The 16,816-nt window shown below is 33.2% G+C and overlaps 1 protein-coding gene across 4 annotated transcripts in view; it reads right to left on the bottom strand.

Annotated features, from left to right (window-relative positions):
• CAPS2 (calcyphosine 2) overlaps positions 1-15,228 on the bottom strand; it is a 43,278-nt gene extending 28,050 nt beyond the window's left edge. Inside the window, exons 1-8 of one of the 4 annotated variants that reach the window (XM_074325403.1) lie at positions 15,133-15,228; positions 12,234-12,344; positions 9,360-9,409; positions 7,633-7,678; positions 7,398-7,523; positions 5,923-6,099; positions 3,342-3,461; positions 728-795 (exon numbers count right to left, since the gene is read on the bottom strand). In XM_074325403.1, coding sequence (XP_074181504.1) covers positions 728-795; positions 3,342-3,461; positions 5,923-6,099; positions 7,398-7,523; positions 7,633-7,678; positions 9,360-9,409; positions 12,234-12,314 — 668 coding nt within the window. In that variant the 5' untranslated portion in view covers positions 12,315-12,344; positions 15,133-15,228. Of the gene's footprint in view, positions 1-727; positions 796-1,822; positions 1,900-3,341; positions 3,462-5,922; positions 6,100-7,397; positions 7,524-7,632; positions 7,679-9,359; positions 9,410-12,233; positions 12,345-15,132 lie in introns of those variants that run through there. The other 3 variants (XM_074325404.1, XM_074325405.1, XM_074325406.1) reach the window with 3 other exon arrangements.
• Positions 15,229-16,816: the final 1,588 nt, after the last annotated feature.

Raw genomic sequence — 16,816 nt, 5'->3', positions numbered from 1 at the left:
AAGAAATCGTATATAAAACTGAAAACAACAAAAGAACACAACAAATGAAGAAACAAAATCTCATAGACACGGACAATAGGTTAGTGGTTAGGAGAAGGTAATGGGGGGAGGGGAGTAGACGAGGGTAAAGGGGATCAAATATATATGGTGATGGAAAGAGAACTGACTCTGGGTGGTGAACACACAATGTGATATATAGATGATGTATTACATAATTGTACACCTGTAGTATGATGTCACATCTTTGCAAAGCTGGGCTTTCTACAGTCCTGTGATAAAAAAAAAAAACAAAGAAAGAAAACAAGTGCCACGTGGAACAGAAAGTGAGGGTGGCAGCATCCTAAACAATTCTAAGGTTTGAGAGACTGCAGTGCACCAGAGGTGTACATATCCCATTAGGAAGTAATTATGGCCATTGAAGAATGAAACAAAATGCATTTTCTTTCTATTTATGTGTATATATTTTTTCAAATGGCCATTACGGTGTTAGGAAGTAAATACTCATTAAATTGTTTAGACAAAAGTATTTCATAAATAGAACTGATGGGTATTTCTATTGATATTGGAGGGCTGTGGAAACCGTACTAACACTATGAGTGCGCTGAACACAGAAGATTTGGGAACCTCTGAGTTAGCAACCTGACCAAGGATGTGGGTTGTCCTGCATAAAAAAGAAATTTAATAGAACTTTTTGAATGGATTCCTATTACCAGTTTCTAGCTCTCACCTAGATAAGTGGTCTGTCATCATTTGCTCTGCAACAGCCTGTTTCTTCTTCTCTGTGGCCACCATTTCCTAAGAAGAGAAAATAAAGAAAACCTCATTGTCCATAAAGCAGAATAATACCATAATTACCACAAGAGCCCTAAAATATGAACCACTCACAGTACATGAAGCAGAAAATGAATTAGAATTATTGAACCCTATATCAAAAATCTAAATAAACAAAAGCCTGCCATCATTAAAAGGATAATAGTATTTTTTCTATGCATATAATCCATTAATAATACTTTACCTACTTTCCTCAATGACTGTTTTGACTAACCTATCTTCATACTCATATGTTTTGCTATTCCAACTTATCTGAAAGTATTTTTACTACATTTTAGGTCATATCAAATTGATTTCAATCATTCAATTCCAGTTAGATTACCATATAACCATAATCACTACAATGTTTCTTTTGAAGGGTAAAAAGTAGAGGTTAAAATATTAAAAAGTCAAATAAAGCTTATTCTATTTTTTAATGTAAATTACTTTCTTCCCCATTGATCAACCTAATAAATGAAATCAAGTAAGACAATGTCGCTTAATATAGAAGCTTTGTAACTTTAGAAAGAGTGCTTTATTTGAATCTGACAAATTCAAATAAGAAAAACTAAAGGTATATTATAGAAACAAAAAGTAGAAACTCCTAATAAATCTGGAAAAGTTGAGCACAATCATTTAAATGTTAGTGTATAATCGAAGTTAGATTCTTGTTTGGTAGAAATGTAAGATATACGCTTACACATCCAAATATGCCCCATTTAACTTTTTTATCACTTAATATGTAATTGTCTCTGTGTTTTTTAAGCTCATGATACTTTATAATGATTTTGTTTTAGTAATAAATTTAAAACAGCAACTAAAAAGTTAGAAAATGTGTAATTTACAGGTAAAGCAAAGTATATTTTGTATCAAAGGGTGATTCAGAAAGTGGACACTCACTAAAACATGAAAATTACATATAGAAAAGATCAGCCAGAACACAGATGTAAAACCCAGAAGTAAGCAAAAAGAGGTGAGATTAATGAGTATAGAGCCCATGCGGAAAGCCCACCTTGAGTGTTGACATCTATGGTGGTTTATACTTTGTAGGAAAGATAGAAGGAAACTCAGGCACATTGATTTAGAGGTCTGTATAAACATAAAGCAGATTAGAGGCAGAAGTCACACTGATTCAAAGAATCTGACACCATTGGAAAATGATAAGCAAACTAGAAGATGTGGCCCTAAAAACTTTTGGCTTACTGCTTCTGTTGTTCACTCAAGAAGTTAAATATTATACTAAAACTTTGCAACTGACATTTTAAAAATAAATCTATACTAATATTTGATGCAATCAAAGAGTATTCACATAAACATTTCTTTGAAAAACACAGGTAAATGACAGTTACTACAATCAACTAAAATGTACTTGATGGGAAATTTAGATATTGTATTTCCACTAACAAAATAATTTTAAGGAAGAGAAATCCATTAACACTCAGATGGCTTTGGATTATACCAAGAATAATACCCAATTGGCCTTAAGGATTGGTGACATGCATTTCAAGCATAACATCAGGAACACACCAAAATAAGCCTTATTTAAAACACTGCTTTGCCTTATAAAGTAGTTTCTTTTCTTTCAGAATTATGTTTCTAATTCTCCTTATTCTATGAAGCATAAATATCTAAATACTAATAGGCACCAAAAATAATATGCATGTGATTTTATTTAAAAAACTGTAACAAATTAGGAACTTGGGACATCCACAGAAAATCAGTCCACCTCGTCGAGATAGATTACGTACTGCTGTCAATTCAGGAGACAGTGATTCTGGATGAGTGTGATCCAAATAAAAATGATAAAGTAACTGGCTAAATGCATATTGCTTTATTATTATTTAAGCCATCCAAACCAGAGTTTTCCCAACTTTTGAGCCAACACACACCAGTATTCCATCAACCCATTACCGGTACACGTAAGATACTAATCACCTGTGAGAATATGGGGTGACCAATAGACTCCCACTTCCAGGGGCTTGGTCAGATTACCCCAATGCACTATAGAAATGGGTTACTTATCTATCTGTATCAGGACTGGTCTAAGCAATACTCATCAAACAACATCAAAAAACAATTGTTTTTTGTATAGGATATAATTAATAGTTAATATTGAGAGTCTAGAGTTTTGCTTCCCTTTTCCTAAAGAAAATTTACTTTATTCCTGTTCTTTAAACGGCCTGAATTTCTCTAGTTTTTTAGCTTACGACTCTCAAAACAATAACCAAAACTACTTTTGGGGAGAGGAGCAATGCCAAATGAGTCCACTGGATATAAATAACAACCAATTAACATTTGGACCAGCATAAACAAAATTTTTACAAACTCTCAGATTCAAGACAATTTCTCCACAGTAAATAAACCAAACATCAATCATTTGTAAAAATGAGGGCTCAATTTGCACATTAATGAATGTTTACCTCAGTCCAAATTCAAGTTTGGAAATTATTTATTCAAGTGTAAGTTATAATATCTTGGAGGGCAAATTATCTCAATGGTGCATCAAATAAGTGAAAATAATAATAACTTACAGCATCAGATTTTCTTGTACTCCGCTGTGCATCATAACGATTGTCTGCATAACCCTGCTGTAAGAGGGCTTTCCTATCCAGAGTTGTAAGATCATTGATTGCTTCTTCCCCTTGTACACACTATGCATGAAAGCAATAAATTAACTCTCATACACATACTTAGAATATTGTTTTTAATAAAATAAAGGATTAAATAACCACTGGACACGTCAGTGGTTATTCACATAGGGATTAACATTACAGGCTCTGACGATCAGATTTCCTGTTTGAATCCAGCTCTTCCAGTTTCCAGCCAGATGAACTCTCTGTGCCTTGGTTTACTCATGGAACTAGGAATCAATAATACTAATTACTTCACAAACACACATAGAAAAAGATTAAATGAGATGGCACATGTCCAACATTTATAAATGTGCAACACTTACTGTACTTGACATACAGTAAGTACTAAATAAAAGGTAGTAACTATTATAACTATTATTTTCTAATTGAGCCTTTGTAAAGTTAATAAATGTGAGTGTGCCTATTCCTTTACACAACTAAATTCAGAGGTAAAGTACTAAAATATGGGGTGTATCCTTTGAAGTAAAGGATCCTTTGGAAGCCTAAAGAGATTAAACACTAATTTTTTTCTCTCAATATAAGATGTGCTTATATTCCCTTAACAACAACAAAAGAAGTGTCCCAATAGGATAGCAACTGTCAAAAACTTAAAGATTTAAAGTTTCCCCCAGGGTTTGTTTTTACTTTACATCTTCCTTGAAAGGTCCATGGTCATACTCTACTGTCTTCATGGCCTTTGGTTACTACCTGAAATTTTATTATATATTTGTTTATGTTTTGTTGCCTGCTTCTACTGCTGTAAATTCATGAGGGTAGGAACCTTGTCTGCCATTTTTATTGCAGAACCCCTGGTGCCAGGACAGGTCCACATTGAGTGAGCACTCGATAAATATTTATTCAATGAATGAATAATGAATCCTGTCTAAGTATTAACTATTGGGAAATCAATTTAAGAGGATACTTTAAACTTCTATTTATTTACCTGCTAATATATTTGCCAAATTTTCTTTCAAACGTAAAGCTCTGGATAGGGTTTAGGTTGGAAGAAACTAACAAGAGCATTTTTTGTTTCAGCTTGTTTTTAACCTTTTACAAAAGGGACACAGTGGTATTATATTTCCACTTGGTATGTCAGACTTAACCTCCTCAAACCAGACTACCTCATGGTCTTCCCCACCCTTCCAATTGTTCCAGCCAAAAGCCTTAGAGTCAGTCTTCATCGTCCTTTCTCTAAAACCTACAACAGATTCATTAGCAAATATTCCCAGCACTCCCTTCAAAATCTGTCCAGAATCTGTCCTCTCATCAGATGTGAAAGGGTTGTGAAATTATCCTGCCTACTATTAGACATTATATTATTATATTTATGTACTTTGTTTGGATCTGGGAAATTTGTTTTAAGATAAAGGTGACCTAATAATCCCATAACTTTAGTTATTCTTTCAGCTAAATATCATGTGATCTAGTTAGTTCTAGATAATTCTTACATGCATTAGAAAAAGTAGCTGATATACCACACCTACTTATAAATTAACTTTTTTTTGCCCATAGGAAAATGATAAGCAAATACAACCATCAAATTTCCCTGAAAATACATTATTCTTATAAATCATTAATTGAATTTAAGAATTGTATTCAACTGTTCTCCTCGTTTGCGATCAGTAGAATCATCAACTGTGTTTCCAAACTTTTCTCTGCAAAATTCAAGATTGACCTTTCCTGTATGCTTATGGAAAGCCATTACATTTATTATGTTTTTTATTAACATTTTATTAATAAAATATTATTATTATTTTTCTGTATTTTTATTTGTGACTTTTTTATTAGTTTCAGGTGCACAAAACAAAGTAATATTGAGACGTTTATCACTTATATCCCTCACACTGTGTCAACCCCCCTCCCCCATCCACTATCCTTCTAACATCGATCACTGCACTGTACACCTGAAGCTGAAGCTGAACAATAATGAAAGTCAACATTTATTATGTTGATTTTCCTCATATTCATGAATGGTGAGTTTACACCTAATTGATCTTAAATGAAAGCATAGCAATTTTAGCTATTCATAATGCTAAAAAATATCTCCCAAAATGAGACAGAAGACAACCACGAAGTAATGACAGTTTTAGAATAAAACCATAAAGTCTGAAACCACTTTTCATCATTAATATTTAGACTGTGAGATCAACAGAGTTCAATACAGTTACATCAAAAACAATGGAGATATACTGTATAATATTTCCAATGCAAGGCAAGTGAAAGGTTGCCAACAAAGATAACTAGGTCATATGGTTAGAGTTTTCATATCTGAAAATGGTGATAATAACCCCTTAGGGTTACTGTGAAGAATAAACTAGTTAATGTAAGTAAAATACTTACAATAGTCTTTGGCACACAGAAATAAATGTTAGCTATTAGTTTTAATATAACAGCGAGACACATCAGACAAAAAGATGTTTCTATAATACGTGTACTTTTTTTAAATTTCATTAGAATTTTATAAAGCCTCGTAGATTACCTTGTCATCTGTCTTGTTTCTTGGAGAATGCTGATGTGTGATATTTGATTTTGTCTTTTCTGCATTTCTCTGACTATGTTGCTTATATCCCTCTTTCATTTCAGTCTCGTATTGCTGATACTTTAGTTTATATTTGCCTGTTGGTGCTGGTAAATTTTCAGGTATTATGTCCTCTTCCTAGAGGTAAAAAGAAAAAGTATGGCACTCACTAGAAAAAAATCAAAATAATTATTAATTTTCCTTATTAACATTACCAGGTTTATCATTTACCTTAACATTTATGCCTAAGAAACAAACCATTATATCTATGCTGTAAACAGAGGTGATGTTTAAATCACTTAGCTGTACAGCATCACTGAGCAATCAGAGCAGACAGAACTGCTCAGAATGGGTGCTGGCCTTCAATACTGGTAAGCCTGCACTTTGCTTCCCAGTGAATTTCAGTCTTGGTTCTAAAATAGTTTGAGAGGAAGGAAAACAATTTCTCTCTCTTTTGTTTTTTAGGAGTTTTAGATATGTCTTTCCTTCCTGCCCCAGAAAAAAACTCCATTGTCAAGCATTTCTTCCAGAATAGTCATAGGAATTGGAGGTCACCAATACTGAGAAGCACTGGTTGCCATTTCTAGAATATTAAGACATTCTTTAATAATACCTTGTGGCATTCTTTGGTTCCCTGCCACATTTCAATGAGTGTGAGAGATAACAGACCGGGCAGATCAGAGAACACTATAAGAAGTATTTAGCAAACATTAGGCCATACACATTGGCCCAGAGGGACAACCGTTCCAAAAGGAGTATAAAGCCAGTACAACCCTTAAAAACTGTTGCTAGTATCCAAGTCTAATACAGGAGAAGGATGAGGCAAAGCTTCAAATGAAAACCGTAGCCTGATACAGACTAGGGTACTATTGATGCATTTTATACAAAATGAGATTGTGGAGAACATGAATAGAGCCAGTTAAATGAGAAAGACCAATAAAGACAGAAACACAAGCCCTACTCATACAATACTGGTCAGACCTGTGTTCATAACATGAAATAAAACACTAAGTATTGTGTGAAGTATAAATATGTCCCAAGGAGATGAGATACCTTGGAATTAGTATAGTTACTTAATTATTCCATAGTATAGTAGTAGTCTAAAGTAGGAGTCAATTTCCAAGAGATCAATCTTATATTTTTAACCTAGCAAGATCTGATCTAATATTCTGCCATAATTTTTAAATTCCTAGATTCTCTATTAGGATAAATGTACTTTACCAATTTTAAAGGCATTTTAAAAATACTATTCCTATGGGAGACAAAAATGTAAAACAAAGTAAAATTATTTCACTAACATCATTGTTTGGGACATTAATACATAAAATATGTAAACTGGGACAAAACATTGACTGAACATAATAAAATTTCTGGATTAAATATAAGGCTAAAATGGACACTATAATTCTGAATGTTGGTAATAAATAAATACTAACCAGTTCTTTTAAATGATGCTGAGTATATGGCATTTGACATGGTGTGACCCAATGAAAAGCAGAAGATGAATTTGGTGGGTCAAAATAAATATGAGCTGTACTAAGTGGAACATATGAAAATTCATCCTAAAAATAAAATTAAATCACACTTATTATATGCTATATGTGTATATTTAATTATTAAATATTATATTTAATACCAAGTAAAAATTATTAAATACCAAGTAAAAATTACCTCATCATCAGAGTCAACAAGGCTTCCCAAATCAAGTCGCGGGACCCTGAAAGAAATAATCTATGCATCCCATAACTTTTAAAAATGAGACTTTAATAGTTGCAAATCATATATGCTGCATCTTATATAAAAAGATACACTGAAAACAATGGTGCACTGGCATCTACCAGCTGTGATAAGCTTTTGTTAAATGTTCAGTCATTTTTGAGCTGATTGTTAACACATTATTAAAAACTAAAATTATACAAACTTATAATTAGATAAGTTATATTAAAGACAAAGGTAATCAATAATCAAAAGCCATCACTTCTTAATGATTTTACTATACTTCACTATTATCTGTGTCCTAGAGGTTATTTATATCTGGTGTACCTGTGTGGTAATATAGTGGCATGTATGTCTTTCAAATAATATTACATAGCTAGCTTGAAATCAACCACAGTGGGATTATTTACACAAAAACTAGCAAATGCTATGAATCAGTACTTGACTTACCACTTTGCTGATTTCTGAGACTTAAAAAAGTGGTGGAGAAAATGTTAATAGTGCATAGTCAATCTGTATCATGTCTTAATTGCACATTGTGAATAACAAACAACTGAGGAAATACTGTTCTATATTCAAAACTATCACTTGATTCAGCCAAGAAATTACTCACTTCACACTACAATAAATGAAAATATTAACCAACATTCATGTTGGAACAACACTGGTTCATCAACTGCAACCATAGTTTAGCTAAAGATACAAGAGCTCAGCAAAAAAAAGAAATCTTTCTGTGACAATCAATTGGCTATACGGTGTTTATAATAGAGTTTATATATTGTTAGTATTTCTAAATTGCTCGCTACACCTCCTTTATATCAGTAAAATTCATAATCAACTTAAAATATACTTAAGTTCATTTATAATTAACAATTATATTTATAATAAACTTAAAGTACACTTTCAGAAAAACAGTTGTTTAAAATATTTACCAACACACAATTGGCTGTCATTACAAATTCAGTATCTTGTATTTAGTGATTCCATCTAGCTCTGTTGTTTGTCTAGATGAGCATAAAGATATGTACTATGTCGAACCACAATAAATTGCTGATATTTGCCAATTTTTAATCTATAAAAATGTCAATTTCATGTGGTACAGCTTAATTAAGTTCCATTTCCAAGAAGACCTGTAGTCTAAAATACTTGAAAGAATATAAAATAATATCTTTTCAAATTTTAAAAGCGGAAAAAGGTAAAGTATAAAACAAATTACTGTATTCTAGTCCAAAGTAAAATCATTTTAATGACATCAATAAAACTGTCATAGTCTTCAAAATAAAAATACATTAATAGTTCCTATCAAATTCATTTTGACTCTCCTGAGTATAAAATGCAAAAATTTATATATTTCTTTAATAAACACACTTAGATAAATTTTGTAAACAAAGCAATATTTAGCTTTTTCAAGAAAATATATATGTTAAAGAAAATAAAAAACAAGAGAAGTATTACCCTTAATCTTTCAGTCCTATCACAAGACCTACTTTAATTTTGACATAGTAATTTTCAGGCCATTCACATTCATATAAATTTTTCTGTAGTTCACAATCATAGCTCTGTGTGTGTGTGTGTGTGTGTGTGTGTGTTTATTTATAATTTTGCCTTCTTTTTTTTTACTTGTCAATCTATTATAAATATTTTCCCATTAAACAACTCAAGTGTGTAGAAATGTGACTTACACAGGTAGGCATGAATTCTGCATTGCCCATGATTTGGAGGTCCAACCTTGCTTTAATTAAAAAAAAAAAAGATTAGAATCAGTATGCATATACCTTTTATTTATACTTTAAAAGATAAACAACGAATCAATGCAATAAGGTTAATTACAACTTTTCTCAGTAAATTGTATATAATAAATATTTATTAAGCCCCTTATTATGCTAGAGACAAAGACAGGATGGTAAGCAACACAGATAACTCCTGCCTGCATAGTGCTCTCTGCCGGGGAAGACATAAGCTGAAAACAAGCAATAATGTGAAAAAATAAGTGCTGTGACAGAGCAGCTACACATAAGTAGTATGTGTACCCAACCTACTCCAGGGAATGGAGGAAGTTTTTACAAAAACAGAAAAGTAACCTTTAAATGGAGTTCTGAAAGATAAGTAGGAGTTAGTCAGATCTTTGAGGAGAGAAGGGAGAAAATTGCTTCAGCCAACAGGGAAAACTTGTGCCGAACCAGTATACATGTCATTATAAATTTGTCTAATTCTATAAAATGTAGAACACAAAAAGTGAACCTTAATGTAATCTATGGGCTGTGGGTAATAATGGTGTGTCATGTAGGTTCATCAGCTGTAACAAATGTACCACTCTGGTGAGGAATGTTATTGATGAGGGAGGCTACACATGTGTGGTGTCAGAGGGTAGATGGGAAATCTCTATACCTTCCATGCTCTAAACCTAAAAATGCTCTAAAACATAGTCTATTGGAAATAAAAATGACAGGATACAAATAATCCATCTCTTAAATAAAGGGCCAGGTAGTAAATATTTTTGGTTTCATGGGCCATGAAGTCTCTGTTGCAACCATTCAACTCTGCTGTCATAGTGAGAAAATGTAGACATTTTGTAAATAAATGAGTACGGCTGTGTTCCAATAAAACTTTATTTACAAAAACAGAGCTGGGCCATAGTTTGCTGACCTCTGGGCCTAGGAATTTATATCGTATAACTTATCGTTATTGTGGATTGGCTAACACCAAATTGGCTTCAACTTTTTAAATAATGGTATGTATACTGTTTTTGCGACCTTTTATTATAAGCTATTTCTATGTTACTACTTAAAATTATCGTTTTTATGTCTATATAATATTCTAGCTAAAGGCTGTACCATAATTTATCTAATATTTCTCAATTGCTACATATTTTTCAATTTTTTTCACTATTTAAAAAAAAACACACTTCAAAAAATATCTTTTTTTCATTTGGATTTTTCAATATTTTGAATTTTTCCTCACAAGAGATTACCAGGAATGGAATTATTTGCAGCAGATAGTTTGAAACCTTTTGTAGCTCAGCACACTGCCAATCTTGCTTCTAAAAATGTGGTTACTAGTTTACAATGCACCAACTCTAGTTCTGACTACTCTCAATTTACATTTTTCCTTTAACTTAATAGAGGCATAAAGGTATATTATTATGTTAATTTCCATTCCCTTGATTATTAGTGCAGCTGGACAACTGTTATATTCTTACTTCCCACGTGTATTTATCAGATGATGTTTGTAGTGATATTTGAAGCATTACGTACCACTTTTAAAAAAGAGTTTATGTATTATTTCTTGCTTTTAATTCTAACTTTTATAACACTCCAGAAATGGTAGCTGGTAACTATGATATTGATACTTTGCTGATAAACTCTAAGAAACAATAACCTGGATATCTGGGATTATTTTTCTTAAGGAACAAGAGTTCTAAGATAAACATGAATTTGTCCCCTTAATTTCCCACTATCTGGACCTTCCTAGTAGAGAGATAAAGGCTTTGAGACTTAAAGGGAGACATTATTTGGGAAGAAAAAGTTACTTTCAGAAATTATTTTTTTTAAACTGTTTTGATTTTTGTTTGTCATCCCAATAAATTTAATAAAAAAATTAAATAAAAAATTTTTTTAAATCAAACCTTGACTTTTTCCTAGTAACTAGGAAAAAAGGATTAAGCTTCAATAATATAATAACCAATCAGTGGGAAAAATTGTAATACTGTACATGATATTATTCTGACTAATATGAAAGCCTAATTTGATTCCAATTATCAAATAATTCAGAGTTAACCCATAATACAGTGAACCATAAAATTCCTAAAGCACCAACTCATTCATATGAGGAAGACGGTTGAACACAGTCAAGAACACGGATCTTAAAGTCAGAATTGGAGTTCAAAATCCTGTCAAGTCACTTAATCTTGGAGCCTCAGTTCTTCCATTATCTAAAAGGTTACAAATAACACCTCCCTCAAAGGTTTGTTATAACAATTAAGTGATATAAGTTATTGAAAGATTCATCATAGTAGCTAACAAGCAGTAAGCATTTAATATTTGGAACAAGAACAGCAAGAAATATACATCCCTTTTATGTATTTCTCAACTAAAATTTATATTTATCCAAGTATGTGGTGAGTACAGGCAGGGACAAAGTAGTTCTAAATGTGACTCACTTAATCAATGATATATACAACCGTGAAATTATGAAGGTTGAGAAGAATAAAAGTCTTAATAATAGAAGCCCCAGATTCTCTTCCTCCCTAGCTAACACAAAATGTGTAGGAACCTTTTTTCTTCTTTCTACTATTTCTATTTTTTCATATTTTATGCAGACATACACAGATCATTTTTAAAATACCAATCAAAAAATAAAAACAATAACTTTCATTTTAAAAAATAAACCCAATTCAAGCAGTGACCAATTTTCAAGTAACGATTATCTTCAATTACTTCAGTTCTTTCAAATCAGGGAAATATTGATCCTAAATATTTGTGAGTATAATTGGTCATAAAAACCTCAAAAAAGGTGTCACAACATGATTTAAGGAATCTTCCTACAAGGGCACATACTTGTAGTGGCTTCTTTCTTCCAGAGAATGACTGAGCTTGATTCCTAGGAGAAACGGCAACTCCTTTAACCTCCAAATCCATTTAAGTTCATGTGTTTAGTCACGCAGTATACTTTGAAAAAGATAAAATATATACAAGATGATAATTTTTACGTTAATTTTAAATAAACCATACAAATTACATAATAATACTACATGGAAAGAAATCATGTGGTCAATCACTTTTACGTCTTTCACCAAAATTAACTATTTGTGGAGCAATTACATTATGTGAGGCAATATTTGCGGGGCAAATACTAGTCTGAATAACGGCGCCCCACAGATGTCCATGTCCTAATCACCAGACCCTATGAATACGTTACCTTACAACAAAAAGGAATTTTCAGATGTGATTAACTTAAGGATTTTGAGATGTGGAGATTGTCCTGGTTTAATCTGGTGAGTCTAATATAATCACCAGGGTTCTTATAAAAGGAGACAGGATGATCAGAGTGAGAAAGAGAAGATGTAAGAATGGGACCAAAGGTCAGAGAAGAGCTAAGGCGCTATGCTGCTGGCTTTGAAGATGAAGGGAGGGTTCCTGAGCAGTCTCTAGAAGCTAGAAGAGGCAAGTAATGAATTCTCCCCTGGAACCTTCAGAAGGAACCAGCCCTGACATCTTGATTTCAGCCCTGTAGGCCTAGTTTTGTAATTCTGACCTCCAGAACTGTCAAATAATGAATTTATGTTGTTTTAAAACACTAAGTTTGTGGTAATTTTTTACAAAAGCCATAGGAAACTAATGCATGTACCTCTTCTTTACCACAAAGTGATGTTTATTTTCTCTCTTCCTAAATTTTTATGAGTTTTGACTTTGTCCCAGGAGGCTGATGAAAATATTTTTTAGCAAACACATTATTTAACTAATACAAAGGATAAAATGGAGTGATGGTCCAATTAGTAATTATGAGGTGATAGGTTAAAATGTTTGCAAAGGAATGTCAATCAACTTGCAAATACATACAAAAAAAATCAGATGAATATCTCTGTCATCCAAATTCTGTATATTTTATTTTAAACATCAACCCTATAACACCAAGGATGCATTTTTGTTTAATGATCCATTCATATATTCATTTTTCTATTATTAGACTTGAATTTATTTTAACAATAATTTTTTGTTTTCTTTTGTTTTAAGGAAAGATAGATAGCATGGCATAGTACTTGGAGTCAGATTTAGACTAACATCAAAATCATCATTTTTCACACGTTCCCATAATGTAAGCATGGTAAGAACTTAATCGTTCTGAGCCAATATTTCTAATACGTAAAATGAATTTAATGTGAGCACCTCTTTGATCCTCCTGTATCATGCGGGACACGGTTAACATTTAATGCATGGTAGCCATCATTATTATTAAATTATTGTTCATTTCATGTCCAGTGAAATCCTCTTACATGAAAGAGGATTCTTACTAACTTATATATGTGGTTCCTTACTAACCAGTTCCTTACTAACTTATATATGTAGTCCCCTTCACCCCACGACATAATCCTCTTCCCTAAAAACCCCATACCCTAAAACTGTAATTCTACTACAAGAGTAAACTCAGGAAGACTGAGTTTAGTAGACATATTCTGAAAACATCACAAACCATTAGTTTTGAAAATATTCCTACAGTGCTAGCAAATGGCTTTCTTTGCAGAGATAACTTCACAAAAAAGCAACTCTATAAAGTTGTTATTGGTTTGCTGGGGTAGGGCAGATGTTGTTTGCTTTTGATCACATCACAAGAACTGTTTTATTTGTCATGATGTTTAGTGGCCAACAAACCCAAGTTGAGACAAGGATATTGAATGATCAGCTGGGTGATTTTTCTCCACACATCAGCCATACAACTATTTGTACCTTAATAACTACTACAGCTACTTCAGATAGTGAGACTATAGGTCACTTTAAGTCACCGTAATTGATTTGTCGGTAATAAAAACAACAATATTTATATACTCAAATTTCCAGGTCCGCCTCAATGGCTTCTGTCTCCACCCAAACTGCTGCAATTCATAAGAGGTTACTGCCAGCATGCAATGAATATTGCTGACTAACAGACCCAAATCTCGCCATATTATCTTTAATGCCACCAGAAAGAACTGAACTCATCTCCCACTTCTTTCATTTTTAAAAGATAATTATTTCCAATTCCAATTATCATCACTTCTCTCTTGGTTGGCTATAATATTGCTTATACCAAATCAGAACGTAACAGAAAGCTAAGAATAAAATGATCAAATCCAGCCCATAATCAAGGAGAGAGGAAAGAGATCTGTAAATACTATAGAATGTAAGCTCCGTGTAGGTGAGAATCAAGTCTATTTTGGAGCCCAGGTGATAGTACCCAGGTATCTGAGTTGAACCCGGGGTCATTTCAAAGCAGAGTAATTGCACCTACATCAGTCCCCCAAAAGTTGAGATTATACTTCAAGGCAATGGTACCTGCAATGTACCAGAACTAATTCCTCTCAGGGATTCAAGAACTAGGATGGGACACAAGAAACAGGCAACCTGATTTGACCAACAAGCTGGGTGAAGACCAGGTCCAGGGCAGGAGGGCTGAAAAGGTATTAACTGCGGTGATTCCACGGAGAACCCTCTTGGGACAGGTTCAGACAGGGCGAGCTGGAAAGGGACAGTTCCCAGCAAAGCCTCAGACCAACTCAGACCCGCGTCTTCAGGTTGCCTGGCAACAGGCGTCACCACGCTGGGCCTCCAACCCTTCTCTCATTTCTAGGGAAAAGAGTCTCCTTGGCCCAAGCACCTGGTATGATCCATGCCACCTCCCGCCAACAAGGTGTGTAGACAGTTTCTCCTCATTCCCCGCCCACACCACAGACGACCTCGCCGCCCCCACAGAGGTACTCACGGAAAAACCCTCGGTGATGCCCTCCTAGTGTCTGTCTTCCTGAAACCCTCCGGGGACTAGCTCCGCGGCGCCTCTAAACCTCGGCGAGGAACTGGAGGGGACTCACCCATTGGCGCTTCTGCGCAGGGAAGCGCCAAAGCCCGACCTGGATCTATGACAGATGTATAATTCTTCATTTATGTGAATTCTATTCACCATATTTTATAGAGCTCTATCAGGTGTCAGCTCCCAGAATGATGTTTTGATGGGGAAAAATTTTTAAGCATAAACTCTCAAGAAGCTTGCAATTATTTAAAAAGGCAAGACTGCTGTGTAGTATTATACAAATATACATAGAAGCAGATATTATTTTAAAATGTGTGCCCATATACATATATATGATCACATATTATATATATTTGACTACAAATTAAAATATTCATATAATGGGAACAGACTTAGGAATCAGGAAACCTCCATTTCATTCTTTGCTCTGCACACAATGTCTTTGAGTGTCGACTCTTCACCAATACAAGGAAAGGTCTGGCTTAAGGTATTTCCAACCAAGGTTATACTCCACTCTAATATGCTAACTTTCCTGAATTGCACAACCGAGTGTCGGATACCCAAACTTAGAACTAAGATGTTCTGAAGCCTAATCCAGTTTTCTTCCCACAAAATCAAGTTGTTTATCTAATCTGCAGTGTCTTTTCGAAATTAGGTCCCCTCAAAATATATGTATTTAAATTTTCAGTTGGAGCCAGTTTTGGAAGTAAAAATACATTTCAAAGCATAAAAACAGTGAAGTCAATTGGTATAAGGTATCCCTTCTTCTATTTCTTCACTATACTCCATAAAATTCATCTACCTATTATCCCCACACAGAAAGAAAATAAAAAATAAACTGAAAAACAGTAATAATGAATTGCAAAAACTAAATTTCAAAAGTTATCAAAGACCTTAAAAATTCTAGTGCCCAAATAACCTTGCCTTTTCCATAAATATATATTCAAGAAAATAAAATGTCCTTGTCTATTCCTAGTACTTAGGCTTAGTACACCTAAACTGCTTCAGTATGTCTTAATATAGTTCTCTAAGCCATTAAGAACATGGCCTAAATAAAACACATTTATCTAATCCTGACATTGTGTTGGAACAGCTATTATAAAAGCAATAATCTTGGATTATGTGTTGATTATATAAATTGTACTTTTTTGCCAATTTTCAAAACAATCCATTACTCTAAAAAAAGTTCTGTTGTTATTATTACAGCCAATTAATTTCTCTATACATAAAATTAAATTAAATTAGCCATGTTAACCTATAGTATTTGCAGTGCCAAAATAATATGCATTTGAAGCTCAACAAACATCCACTGAATAACTACTATGTGCAAATATATCCAATGTTAGAAAAAGTAAAAATATGTAAGCCTACTCAGTATTGCCTTTTAAATTATTGAAACTGAAATATTTATTGAGATGCTAGTATGTACATGAAAAATAAGATATAGTTTCTAAAGAAGCTTAATGTTGCATGCAACATTATTAGAAAGTTAGAGTGCTCATTTCTTCATTAATTCATTCAAAAAATACGTATTGAGGGCATAAGGATTTAGTACCTACTCTAGGTGCTCTATATATAGCAGTGAAGCAAACAAAGCCACAGCTGTAGAGAAGACTACAATCTAGTAGAGGCAACAAAC

The sequence above is a fragment of the Rhinolophus sinicus genome, linkage group LG02 (genome assembly GCF_036562045.2).
Source record: "Rhinolophus sinicus isolate RSC01 linkage group LG02, ASM3656204v1, whole genome shotgun sequence".
Classification (NCBI taxonomy): Eukaryota; Metazoa; Chordata; class Mammalia; order Chiroptera; family Rhinolophidae; genus Rhinolophus; species Rhinolophus sinicus.
Note: the sequence above shows the minus strand (reverse complement) of the source record. Positions and strands in the feature narration are given on the sequence as shown.